The 12,043-nt window shown below is 41.9% G+C and overlaps 2 protein-coding genes and 1 long non-coding RNA gene across 11 annotated transcripts; 1 reads left to right on the top strand and 2 right to left on the bottom strand.

Annotated features, from left to right (window-relative positions):
• Window positions 1–713: 713 nt before the first annotated feature.
• On the bottom strand, window positions 714–7,112 carry zmp:0000000881 (serine/threonine-protein kinase Nek8). Of its 9 annotated transcripts, XM_047335419.1 has the most exons (10): window positions 6,861–7,003; window positions 6,642–6,766; window positions 6,156–6,265; window positions 5,345–5,460; window positions 5,177–5,267; window positions 4,811–4,891; window positions 3,927–4,093; window positions 3,044–3,182; window positions 2,736–2,843; window positions 714–1,952 (listed from the first exon to the last, which is right to left on the bottom strand). In XM_047335419.1, exons 7-10 carry the CDS (start codon window positions 4,070–4,072, stop codon window positions 1,110–1,112), a joined length of 1,236 nt encoding a protein of 411 aa, XP_047191375.1. In that variant the 5' UTR covers window positions 4,073–4,093; window positions 4,811–4,891; window positions 5,177–5,267; window positions 5,345–5,460; window positions 6,156–6,265; window positions 6,642–6,766; window positions 6,861–7,003; the 3' UTR covers window positions 714–1,109. The 9 variants fall into 9 exon arrangements, with proteins under 9 accessions (XP_047191375.1, XP_035499196.2, XP_035499186.2 ...); XM_035643303.2 differs by lacking the exon at window positions 4,811–4,891; XM_035643293.2 differs by lacking the exons at window positions 4,811–4,891; window positions 5,177–5,267 and having other exon boundaries at window positions 6,861–7,010.
• On the top strand, window positions 7,110–12,001 carry LOC118315806. Its single transcript, XM_035643397.2, has 10 exons — window positions 7,110–7,251; window positions 7,866–7,896; window positions 8,002–8,504; window positions 9,147–9,197; window positions 9,395–9,421; window positions 9,534–9,788; window positions 10,817–10,867; window positions 10,988–11,029; window positions 11,233–11,246; window positions 11,499–12,001. The coding sequence occupies exons 1-9, from the start codon at window positions 7,209–7,211 to the stop codon at window positions 11,238–11,240; spliced, it is 1,011 nt and encodes a 336-aa protein (XP_035499290.1). The 5' UTR covers window positions 7,110–7,208; the 3' UTR covers window positions 11,241–11,246; window positions 11,499–12,001.
• Window positions 8,332–9,832, bottom strand: LOC118315816. Its single transcript, XR_004794949.1, has 3 exons — window positions 9,663–9,832; window positions 9,464–9,546; window positions 8,332–8,469 (listed from the first exon to the last, which is right to left on the bottom strand). It is a non-coding gene; the product is annotated as an uncharacterized LOC118315816 (long non-coding RNA).
• Window positions 12,002–12,043: the final 42 nt, after the last annotated feature.

The following is a 12,043-nucleotide window of genomic DNA, read 5'->3' as shown; positions in this document are numbered from 1 at the left end:
GTCCCTTCACTGTCATATTCATACTCTTCTTCTTCTTCTACGTCTGATTGAATGATTTACGTTCGCGCATGGCACGTCAGATTAAAATTTGCTGCTCGAGTCCAAAAACAGACACGTCTCCTACTCAATTCTGCAAAGTACACCATACCCCCCACATCCTCTCAGCGTTTGATAATAGACTGGAGTATAGACTTCATAGAGTCGACTGAGGAAAACCCACATGGGCCCGAAACAGTTGATCAAGTGTTCAACGTAGAAAGCTCCAGGCCTCAAATCGCTTCTGGCGCTCTTGACTCTTCCTTGTCTTTCGCTTTGGAGAATGAAGCGATATATGAAATTGTGTTTACTTGTCCCACATTGTAGAAAAATTCAACATCTTTGGGTTTTGGGAGCTGGGTCGGACAAAAGACCATTGAATTAATCTCCTTCATTTACACTGTTGCAGTTGGAACTTTTTCTGTTTTCTATTGTTTTGGAGACTAAATCAATTATTGGTTGATTAGAAAAAAGGTAATCACCAATTTATAGTAATTTCTAATCAATATTCAGTCCACTGGGCCTGAACCTCTGTATGAAGGGACTGTAACTCATTCTTTGATATTATATATTTCATACAGCGTGTGAAAAGACATAAAATGAACAAATGATGCTGCGAATAGCAGCTTATTTTTCATTATTAAAGTAGCTAAAATGATAACAACCTCTTTTGAAAAGCTGTAAAAAAAAATCCCTGCATTGCAAACAGAAATTTCAGATTTATTTATATAAATATACTGTTCACAGTTTTATGCATTCCAATCCTGAAAAAGAAAAATTAACAACAAATAGTTGTTCATGCCTGCGGATATTTCTTTCTTGGCAAGTAAATGAGTAGCTCAGTCAAATTCCAAACATGGCTGCATATCATGTTCAGGCACAACCAACAATCAAGATCGCTTCTTATTACATCTTCGAGCTGCTCTAATGTATTTGTTAGTTTGCAGCAGCATCTCAGCTTACGCTTTGGAAATGCATTTTTCACAAGCTCTCCTAAGAAGATTCCCCCCAAAAACGGGGTGACCCTGAAAAAACTTTTGGCGAGACTTTAACAAACCCTCAAACTCTTGAACCTAGCTGCTGTTAAACGACACATCTTCAAACTTAACTATCTTCCCATCACGTGTCACCACTTCCTTCTGCTCCCATTTTCCCATCTCCCCGTTTTTCTCCTCAAAGCGCCGCACCACCACCCTCCCTGTTGTGGGCAGGTTGCAGGGCAGACCCTTGGCAGCCTCTTGGTACAGCTGCATTTTCATGAAGTCCTCCCTGAGGTTGGCTCCCCCTGTCGGCACCAAAGCCTGGTTCTTGTCTTTGTCCTCGGTCCTCCGCAGGACAGGGGGAGAGTGGCGCTGTGGGGCTTGAGGATGCAATGCTTTAAAGTGTGGTCTGGGTGAGCGCTCCCACTTTAGCGGCGAAGGAGACCTGTTTATTGGCAACTGATCCCTGTTGAATGGTGATGGAGCTCTGTTCCCTGGTGACGGAGACCGGTTTCTGGCATTCACATGGGGTGCAGGTGGCCTAAGGTGGTCTCTTTCAACGGATGTGTCAGTGGCGATGCCCGCACCTCCGGCCCTTCGTATCTCACTAATGACCCCCCCAGTAGAGGCCCTCAGAGATGGGTTGGGCTCCACCATCCTACACACAGCTTTGCAGTATGGCTGACCCTCCAGGATCTCCATGATCTTGGCGGGGCAGACGCTGGGTGTGTACAGCCGAATGCGGGCACACAGCTCGGCGATGATCTTACCCATGGCCCACACGTCTGAGCTCTGGTGCCGCTGGTGGCCCTTCTGCAACACCTCGGGGGCCGAGTAGGCCTCGTTTCCCATGTCCAACGCGGAGCTGAGGCCACACCGGTAGAACTTGGCGAGTCCCAGGTCGATGATTACCGCTCTGTTTGTGTTATGTTCCACCTGGAGGACAGATGTTGTTTAGTTTGTATGAAATATTGTCTTTAACACGTGGGCTAGTGTTACAGCAACTTGAAAGTTCAGTCCACCAACTGTTAGCACTAAACAGGAAGTAGCCTACAACCGATGCTGATGGGAATGTCATAAATTTTTCAGGTACCTATTCATCAAAAAGTCGATGCAATGCAACGCTGCTTTTGCATTGGTGTTGTGGCTTTCGCGTTCAGTTTGAGACTGTTCTGTGGGAATGTGTCCAAGCCATTTTTTTTTTTTTACTGAAAGCCAGTAATGTCATCTCATGTTGGCTGAGGACAGGCACTGGATCGCCAGAAGTCATTAGGAGAGGCCTACATTGTCAGGGAGCGATGCATATCTGAAGCAGATGTAATGCTCCAATAGTTGTGTGGCGGACTGACAGACACTGTCAACGTGGCTATAACGTATAAAAAATGGACACGCAAACGGATGAAGATATATTATATGAAAAATGTCCCAATGGAAATCTTGTAAATGCATAACGGAAGCACATTGGAAAAGAAAACGTCAAATGATTGGACCACACATCTATAGGACAAATATGTTCCTTGCTACAAACTAAAGGAAGATTTTTTTTAATCTTAAATTTCAAGAATAAAGTTGAAATACGTTGGCCTTTAGCTCACTATTAACACGTCCCTTGGAAGCCTCTGTTGTGTTGTGTTCTTTTTTACACAGTCTCTGTATGTTAAGGGGAAAAAAAAGTTGACTCATAAACTGACAGTACAGTGCGGTCGCCTCTGCACTCACCATTATGTTTTCAGGCTTGAGGTCTTGATGGACAATATCTTTGGAGTGGAGGTGATGCAGCCCCTCACACATGCCAATGATGATGGTTCCTTTAATAGACGGAGTCAACTGTGGAGATCAAATTGAGCAGGATCAGCGTGAAGAATCAACTTTCTCATATTGATAAAACGCGCGGCTTTTCCTTACTTTAACTGCTTCCCTAAAGTTAACAAGGTGAAACAGGGAATCCATTTTGGCTTATTCTACTTCAGAATGTTTTTGTCGCCATACAAATAAACTTGCCGTGCCTTGCCTTCACCTTGTAATACCTGTATTTTAGACTTCGAAGCTTTGAAGATGGTGGTCTCTAGGTCCTCTCCGAAGATAAACTCCAGAGGAATTATCCATTTGCCGTCTTTGAGGGTTATGTCGCCCAGCAGCTTCACTATGTTGGGATGTTTTGCCTTGCTGCGGGTCAGTGGCAACACGCCGTGGATGAGTGAAAGGGAAGTTGACGAATAAAAATCACACATCAGAAAATTGAATTAGTCTATACAGCCATTTTTTCCGAGGGAAAGATTCGCAATCATCTGGATCCTCTACCTTCAGGTGAGCAGATCTGTGTGAATGTCTTGTAACTCAGATTTTGGTGAATCAAATATGATAACTTCCAGTTCCACTGTCATGTCACAAATGATGAAGGAATAATGAATGAAAAAAATATTGTTTTCTCTCTTCTTCAAGCGAAACACACAATATCCGTCTCTTGGAAAAACCCGTCTATCAGTCAATGTTTGAAAAATCTCTCCCAGTGTCCCGCTCTCTCTCAAGTTAACATTTCATGAGGAAATGAGGGAGATTCTTGGAGATGGAGAATGGAAGTTTGTTAGAACTGACTGAGCCTTTTATCGTGTGTGGTGTCTACGTGTATGAATCCTCGTTCATATACATTATACTGTATTTGCATATGTCCTGATATGTTCAAGACCTAAAAATGCCAATAAAAATATATTCAATTACTAATGTTTACTTATTTGCAAAAAATAATTGTTTCTTAAATAAATAAAACTTCACTTCATAAGAAAAAAAAGTGTGTTTATTCATCTGTGTTTTTCTCCTGACATGGGAAACTTGGGTGTTTCTACGTCACCGCATTTTAAGAATGAATCAGTTATTAATATTTTTATTTTAAATTTTTTTACTGGTACTTACTTGTACACTTTACACTCTCTCTCCAGGTCCTTCCTATTGATGAGCTGGTGAGGGACCTTCTTTATTGCGGCCCATGAGTCGTTGTACTTCTGTCTGTACACCTTCCCGAAGCAGCCCTGGGCCAGAGTGTCGGTGGAGTACGCCATCGAGCAGAGACGTCGTGAGGGCTGGAGGGCGAGAGGGAGACTCGGTTTATAATAACAAGGGAAGACAAAAAAAAAATAAAAATAAACAATTCCTGCAGAAAAGGTTGATTCAAATAATTGTGGTCAGTTTGGATGTTTTAGTTTGGTGGTGGTGTTGTTGAGTAATATCCCGTTCTCTCCGTCAGTGTTGATGAGGGTCTTCCACCAACAACAGTTCCCTGTTTTTAAGTGGGACTTTCCTCTTTGTCGCCTTGCATAATGACTGAGTTTTGACCTGTGATGCACTGGCAAATTCAGACAGGCGCTTCAATCCCTTGTAGAGGCAAATTAAACAAATTACTCATTAAGTTAAATTCCAACCAGCCTGAGGCATATGTATCCGTATTGAACCTGTTCAAGTCTCCAGTTCAGTGGGAATGAGCATTCTCAGATAGGGAGTGTCCCCTACGGTTGAGTAAGACTGTGAATTCGACGTGCCATCCCCCGATGATCCGACTGAACTCCTCTTTTTCGGAAAGGGAATCGGGAGATCGGAGATAAGACACGGGTGGCGATCAAAAGGTCTGGATATCCTGAATCCAGGAGTTATCATAACAACCAATATGAATTGATGAAAACACACAGAGCTGCGTCTCACCTCGGTGACAGCTACCTGAGCCTGTTGCGCAAATAACAGCTCCTGTGCATTGATCTTAACACGCGTGTTTATTGTTTGAAGGATTTCCACAGGTGACTGACCTCCAGTCAGCATTCTGCTGCTCTTCTCACACAGACTTGGAGCTGTGTGTTGTATGACAGGGCGATTAAAAAGCGGACAAACTGGAAGGTCCACAAGAGAGAGAGAGAGAGAGAGAGAGAGAGAGAGAGAGAGAAACAACAGTGTATTTGCACTGCCTGGAGTACGACGTTGAGAAACGTACCATTTAAGCTCTTAAAAGAATACTGTCATGTTCAAATATCATCGGCAAATAGCATGATGATGAAGAGTCTCAGTATTTGAAAGAGTGGAGACCGAGAAACAAGTCACCTTACAACAACTCATTTTTACAAAGGACAAACTGAAGTATGAAAGTAAAATGGCCAGTGGACATATGAGCGGCTCACCAGCAAATACGTCCTGTACCTCTGGTATGATTACGACCTCCTATGGGGCGCCGCAAATCGGAATGACCTTTAGTCCAAGACACTGAGCCGACTGCTTCAAAAAACAGGTTTGTAAGTGAAAGTGGATAAATCAACGCTGTACCGCAGAGAGTCTGCTCAGGCGCCTACCTTGCTGTGGAGGGAGAGCAGCGTCGTCAGGTCTGAACACGAGTTGACATAGTTGTCTCTCTTTATAGCCGCCCCACACCTTATCGCATCGCTTCCATGGAATCAGTCATGAATGGCTGGAGCTCAATGAGAAGCGAACCGTAAACAAGTGCACGGTAGAACGGATCATGTTTATACTGCATTTTTACTCATTCATTATTTTTTTTAATTTTTTTTACTGACCTTTCTATTTTTAATACCTCCACTGCTGCTGTCACACGACACATTTCCCCATAGTGAGACTGACAAAGGCTTATCTTATCTGATCTGATCTCATCATATGGGAGGACGTGTGACTGTGTGGTGGAGGCCACACTGACTCCGCCCAGATGAGGGGGGGAGATGTTTTCTCCACTGCATGACCATTTAAATACTGGTGGTCACAATAACATGAACACCCATAACATGATTTAATATAACACAGTGGGTTAGTTTGATTTTCACAGTATGTCGGAATCGTGGGTCACGATGATGGAGTGGACCCCTGGATGCCAACACAGGTAAAACGCCCCATCTCCCATGACCATTATGCAGCACAGTGGCTCCTGGAATGTCTCAACACCTGTCGGATGTATCCCTGTATTTTGTACTGTAAATGTATTCATCATTCAAGAAACCCCCCCCCCCCCCCCCCCACCGTCACGTGATGATGGTGACGGTGATGTGATGGTGTTGGAGGGGGGGGAAATGAAGCAAAGACATTTATAGTCAAAAGAAATTGAACAATTAACTGCATAAATGAAATATGAACTAAATTTACCGCATCATTCACCTTTTATTCCAGCACAAGTGTTTTGAACACCTTCGACGCCAGACCGGATTCTGGTCCCTTCTGAAATGAAGAACTCTGCGGATCCTCCCGCCCACGTGGTCAAAATCTGCCTGGAATACAAACAGGTTAAGATGATGCCCATTTGTAAAACGTTCCCTCCTGCATGCGCTCCTGTTATAAAACAAGCAGCTGTTGTTGCACTTGCAGTGACGTTGGGCTATCAAAATTAATACTGATTTCTCTTCCTTCCTTGGTTATATTTACACATTCTGCAAATAGATTCGGATGAAACAATCTCAGCCCAATTATTGGCGATGACAGACGTCAGACTGGCCGGTGTTCTCTGTTGCTCTCTTTGCACCCGAGGACAAAATACAATTCCACTCATAGCAGGATCCTCCCTTCCTTTGAGTCTTAGTCTGTGACAAAACGACAACCGCTTCTTGACAGTGGAAAATTACAGACAGTGGAAAATTACAAACGCACATAGGAGGAAAAACGGCCGAATGAAAACGAAGGAGGAGAGCCCGGGTGGGCCGGGAGGACAGCGCAGGACGTCCGGGGGTCGAGTGGCTTCTTCAGAGCACTCGGGGAAGCCGCTGAGTTAAAGGCTACAGATGGAAATGTGTAGAAATAAAAGTTCAGTGTGTGAACAGTGGGCTTTCCTTTCGCTTCTTCCTTCCTGTTTGCCGCAGATTGTCAAACCTTTTCTTTCGGTCTGGCTCCAGTGAGATGCCGCGCAGAATCCACCTAAGGCTGTTATCAAAGAAACCCAAAAAAGACTGTAAATCTGTCAAGGTGAAAGTGTAAGGACCTGAGCTCAGATCACACCATACATCGATGACCTCCGCCTGAGGGAAGTGGACGTCTGGCCGACCTCGCCAAAGTTCCTTCCACCAGGTGGAGACCTCTTATCGTTTGATCGAGGGGAACATGCGACCTCGCTGTTTGCCACTTCCTGGATTGGATTGGATTGGATTGGATTGGATTGCCGCTTCAAGACAACATCTTGACAAATTGCACTGACAAGTGCGTTTGCTCCCTTGAATAACAATGACCCGCCCGACGGATGATTGCCTCTATCCTCAGCCAAAAAGTAAGTTTTTGTTTGCTCTTTTAAACTTTTTTTTTTTGAAGGGCCCCTTCATTCATTCTCAGCCTTTGAAAACCGGCTCTGACAGGCTCGCGCAGCTTCGCGTTTCCGCAGTGACGGGGGGAATTTCAGTTTTTCCCCTGCGCAGTTTTATATCACTGCTGTGGTTTATTATTAATAAGGAGGGTTTTGACCAGATGAAGAAAGATACAGACTAGTTAAATAATGTACTGTAATAAAAGTGTGAGTGCCTAATATATATAACTTAGGACAGAGCACAAATTGCCTTTTTATAACATTGGCTATGTAACAGTGAATCTTCTTCCAATACTGATTAATCCTGGGGCATGACCAAAGCACATGTACCAGTGTACCTTCATCCATACCACGCTTCCAGCAAGTAGCTGCATCGTTTAAACCAAGTCTGAAAAGCCGACTCGGGGTCCAATAGAAACGGTTTAGGATTTAAATTGAATAAGTCTCACTCTCAGATCCCTTGACATTATTCGAGAATTAACACAAATTGAAGCTCATTCCTGTTCATCATATGAGTGCCCCTTTTGATAAAGAAAACCGTTATTAGTAACTTCACTGTATTGTTTGTTATTCCCTTGAAGGTGGCCAGGCTGTACACACCCAGGAGAGCGGGTATGTTTCACCCTCTGTTCTCATTTAAAACCTGCAGATCAGCAGCTAAATGACGACAATCTGTTTGGATTATTTAACATGTACAGTATCTCTCTTTATTCACAGGGATGCAGGCCTCTCCTCCAAAATGGAGCACAGGTTTAGCGATGATTACAATGAAAGTACTTTGCCGGCGTTGTGTAAGGGCAGCTTGGTGAGACCCATTCCCAAGGAGGACCTCGAAATGTCTGAGTGCCCCGGGACGACCGGCGAGGTCGTGCCTTGCCGACCGGCCTTTGAGCCTCCCGCTGCGTCAAAGTCAGAGTCCCACCAGCCCCTGGGTGTGACTCAGGAGGGGTTGTGCCCCAACAAACTTCGAGCACAGGCCACACCTTTGGCTCTACTAAAGAGGGACCAGGCCGGGGAGACTGTCGACATGTTCCCTGGAACTACAGTTGCGACAGAGGGAGAGCTGGATTTCAAGTTGCAGGCAGGAGATGGCTGTGTTGATGATTCTGGGATGGATGCCGGGGGAAACTCCGTGAAACCAGAGGGCCCCCTACTTGTTCCTAAAGACACGAGAGACGGCAAGCACTCCAGGAAAAGAATGGAAAGGAAGAATTGGAAGTGTAAGTGTATCATTAAAATTATGAATCTCTACTTTAAATGCATGTTTACAATTTTTTTAAATTCCAAATGACATGGACTTCATTCACTCATTTAATCACGTATACCTGTACAATCGATTGCAACTCAATACAGTGGCTCTGCCATTCATTTCTCCTTTATGGAGATTTTTCCCTTTATCATCGTGATAAATGTGTAAATGCAATCACGTGTTTATTACAATAGTCATAGTCGAAGGGGGTGTTGTACTGGACCACATTATGCTGAGATGTGTATCTCTGCATCTGCGGGACATACACGAGGGGAGCACAATGTCAAAACCTCATTTCAACACAACCATCACGTCAATCCTCAATCGCAAAAACATGTCATTTATGAAAATTCGAAAATTTTTGTTATTCTAAAAGATAACAAAAAAAACATAACAGGCATCATCTGAGTAGACCGTATGGCAGAACAGTTGTACTTTATTGCATTAGATTGTACAGGTGTACCTAATAAAGAGGCCACTTCTATCATGTATCTCGGCTATGACATGCAGCTAGTTACCCTAACACTGATGCTTATCTCAGAGTAAAATGATAACAATACTACTTCGTGGGTGAAATTGATTTTTCTTAATTTGTCTTTGCCTGTATTTACAGTGTTCCTTCTGGCATTTGCACTCATTGTTCCCGCCTCTGCGGCCTTTACTGGTATGTGATGAAAAGATAATATACTATAATATAGTGTACACTGTCACACACTTTTATACAGTGCATCCCTATATTTATGTGTACTGTACTTTTCTCAAGGTATATTGTCTTGAATAAGTGGCTGAACTTTGTAAAAAGTGTATGCTGAATTCTGTTTTCAATAGTCATTCATAACGTTTTTCTTCCATGTATTGTAGGAACTCAAGCTGAAGGAGACAAAAAGTGTAAGAAAATACATTTTTGACAAGATTTGTTTTTGGCCTTACCATAGATTTCTTGAGCTTTTTACAACAACTACTGATCAATGTCCTTCTTCTTTTTTTTGTTTGACCACAGTTCAGTGCTTTACCTGCGTGGACAAGGAGCAATGCTCAAAGTTGGTGGCCATATACGATGCTTATGACAAACTGCTATTCTACAGAGACTTCAGACAACCATTTCCACAGTGCTCTGCGGTCTCCTCACCCTTTCCTAAGAGTTGCTCCGTGTGCAGCTTCCAGGCCAACATCATCATCAGTTGCCCGCAGGATGCGGGAACATTGGATATGGAAGCCAGTGATGGATCGCATATATTAAACATCTCTACTGTATGTAAGTATAAAATCAATCAATCAATCAATCAACATTTATTTATATAGCCCTTCACAGCAACCACCAGGTATCCAAAGTGACTAACATGAATAGAATATAACAAACAATAAAATCAGACAAAGGTACATAAAAGTATCAAAAGCCATTCTAAATAAATCCGTTCTAAGGTCGGATTTAAAAAGTGCTAAGTCAGAGATAAAGCGTAAGAAATGAAATGAATTAGAGCTGCAACAGTTTTCTGAAAAAAAAAAGGTCAAAATTCTATGATTTCAGCTTCTTGAATGTTTTCCAGATTCTTTCCTGCTCTATGACAGGAAACTAAATATCTTTTGTGTGTGTGGACAAAACAAAACACCATCTTGGGGTTTTGGAAACACAATCGACATTTTTACCATTTTATGACATTTTATGGAACAAACAACTAATCGATCCATGGAGAAAATAAAGGACAGATTAATCAGCAATGAAAATGATCCTTAGCTGCAGCCCTTAAATGAATGCATCAAACACTAAACTCTGCTGTTTGCGGTCCCTAGCTGGTCAAAATGTGTCGAGACATCACTGAACAAAAAGTGGATGAAAATAGAAAATTACTCAAATATGCAAATATACTACATTGGGGGGGAATGTAGAGGATGGAAATGTGGTTATTGTACAACAACTTCTCAACACATTGGATAAGTCTTTGAACGGTTATTGGGGTTTCCCGGAGAAGCTGTCTGCTAACATCCGGACTCACATCTGACCTTGTTATTAGTCAGCGACTATATTCTTGATCTATGTGAAACAGCTGCCATTAAAGGAAGCCAGGCTTTGTGGTTCTTCACAGTGTCTCGACAGTATTTATTGCCCTGATCGCATCTTTTTGTGCGTAAAACACCACGGGTTACCTTTAAACTCCTCTGACAGCTTTTGTCACCATGAAGTCATGACAGTGTTTTTTATCACAAATCAATGGTTTTAATGTACTAGAAACAAGAAATGTTCCTCTTTTATTCCTGATGATATTTGAATTTGTTTTCTATCAGGTGAACACCAGCAGCCCAGTGGTCATGCACATGCTGGAATGATTCCTAGTGGTATGTATTCGTCTGAATTTCTATTTAACACTGACATTGATTGGCGATGATTCCAAAATCGAGTGAAATTGTGAAATATAGTTTCTTCCTTGACAGCAACTTGTTTACTTCTTTTTGCAGTTCTTTTTTTTTTTATTGTGCTCGGAGCTCTTGCGATACAGAGTAAGTGTTACTCACTACGATCACGGTTCACACATCTTTCATTGAGTTAAAAAAACAAACAAAAAAACAGGACTATTTCAAACCAGGTCTGAGATACTACTTTGAATCACTAAAGTGATTATTGTTCATTGATGTATTCAGTGCTATCAAAAAATTCTAAATAATTTTGGAATATAAATACATCTTTTTTTCTTTCCTTTTAGTACTTTAAAAAATGGTAAGTAGTACTTTCATTTTTGAATGAGCCTATACAACATTATCATTTCTCTTTCCATAGTCAAATAAATAGTTTTGGTAGAAATTATTCAATTATTCATACTCACCATGAACAGGATTTATACAAAGTCTTTCTCTTGAATTTTGGCTGCTTTGATATATTAGTTTTACATATTAATTTCCAAAATAAGGCAGTGGACTAATGGCCCCACAAGTGGACTATGAATTTGTTCTTTTATTTTTTTTTAAACAGGATTGAAAAAGTGTACAGTGAAGAACTGCATGATCATCAAAAAGAAGAAAGTAGAGGCCACTCTCTCGCCAAGTCATTCAGCAAGCTTTTTTTCATGTACTTTTTTCTCAGGTTTTTTTGGAGGGGGTGGGGATGTTTTGAAATTGCTTTAGCTGCCATACAACTAATAAACTAGCTGCACATGGTATTTTTGGGGGTCTTTAACTGGTTAATCAGTCGTATCTTTATATTGCTTGCTTTATCTGATCAATACTCAAAAACCTTTACAATTTTTAATTCAAAGTCAAGCTTCAAATCCTCTCAACCAAGAGGCTGGAGGATCTTGGTTAAATCACAGCTTATTGATTAACACACGGTTGTTTCTCTGTCAACTGCCAATTTGACCGTAGCGCGCTGCTTGATCTCTAAGGATGTTTAAAATCAGTAAGCTTTCTGCAAAAATGGCCAAATGGATATGGATGGATACCAGTTCAGTCTCGATGAAAAAATGACTGTAAACAGCATACTCTTCTGTCATTATTTATAACACAAGCACACTGTTGCAG

The sequence above is a fragment of the Scophthalmus maximus genome, chromosome 1 (genome assembly GCF_022379125.1).
Source record: "Scophthalmus maximus strain ysfricsl-2021 chromosome 1, ASM2237912v1, whole genome shotgun sequence".
In the NCBI taxonomy this organism is placed as follows: Eukaryota; Metazoa; Chordata; class Actinopteri; order Pleuronectiformes; family Scophthalmidae; genus Scophthalmus; species Scophthalmus maximus.
Note: the sequence above shows the minus strand (reverse complement) of the source record. Positions and strands in the feature narration are given on the sequence as shown.

What these genes read in the sequence shown, in the direction of transcription:
- zmp:0000000881 (XM_047335423.1), bottom strand. Translation starts at nt 4,072, where the DNA reads ATGGCGTACTCCACCGACACTCTGGCCCAGGGCTGCTTCGGGAAGGTG. An exon ending in AGAGAGTGTAAAGTGTACAA is followed by an intron (nt 3,183 to 3,926) that starts GTAAGTACCAGT and finishes ACTGACCCGCAG; the next exon opens with CAAGGCAAAACATCCCAACA. An exon ending in CTTCGAAGTCTAAAATACAG is followed by an intron (nt 2,844 to 3,043) that starts GTATTACAAGGT and finishes TGATCTCCACAG; the next exon opens with TTGACTCCGTCTATTAAAGG.
- LOC118315806 (XM_035643397.2), top strand. Translation starts at nt 7,209, where the DNA reads ATGACCCGCCCGACGGATGATTGCCTCTATCCTCAGCCAAAAA. An exon ending in CCTCTATCCTCAGCCAAAAA is followed by an intron (nt 7,252 to 7,865) that starts GTAAGTTTTTGT and finishes ATTCCCTTGAAG; the next exon opens with GTGGCCAGGCTGTACACACC. An exon ending in TGCTGGAATGATTCCTAGTG is followed by an intron (nt 10,868 to 10,987) that starts GTATGTATTCGT and finishes TTCTTTTTGCAG; the next exon opens with TTCTTTTTTTTTTTATTGTG.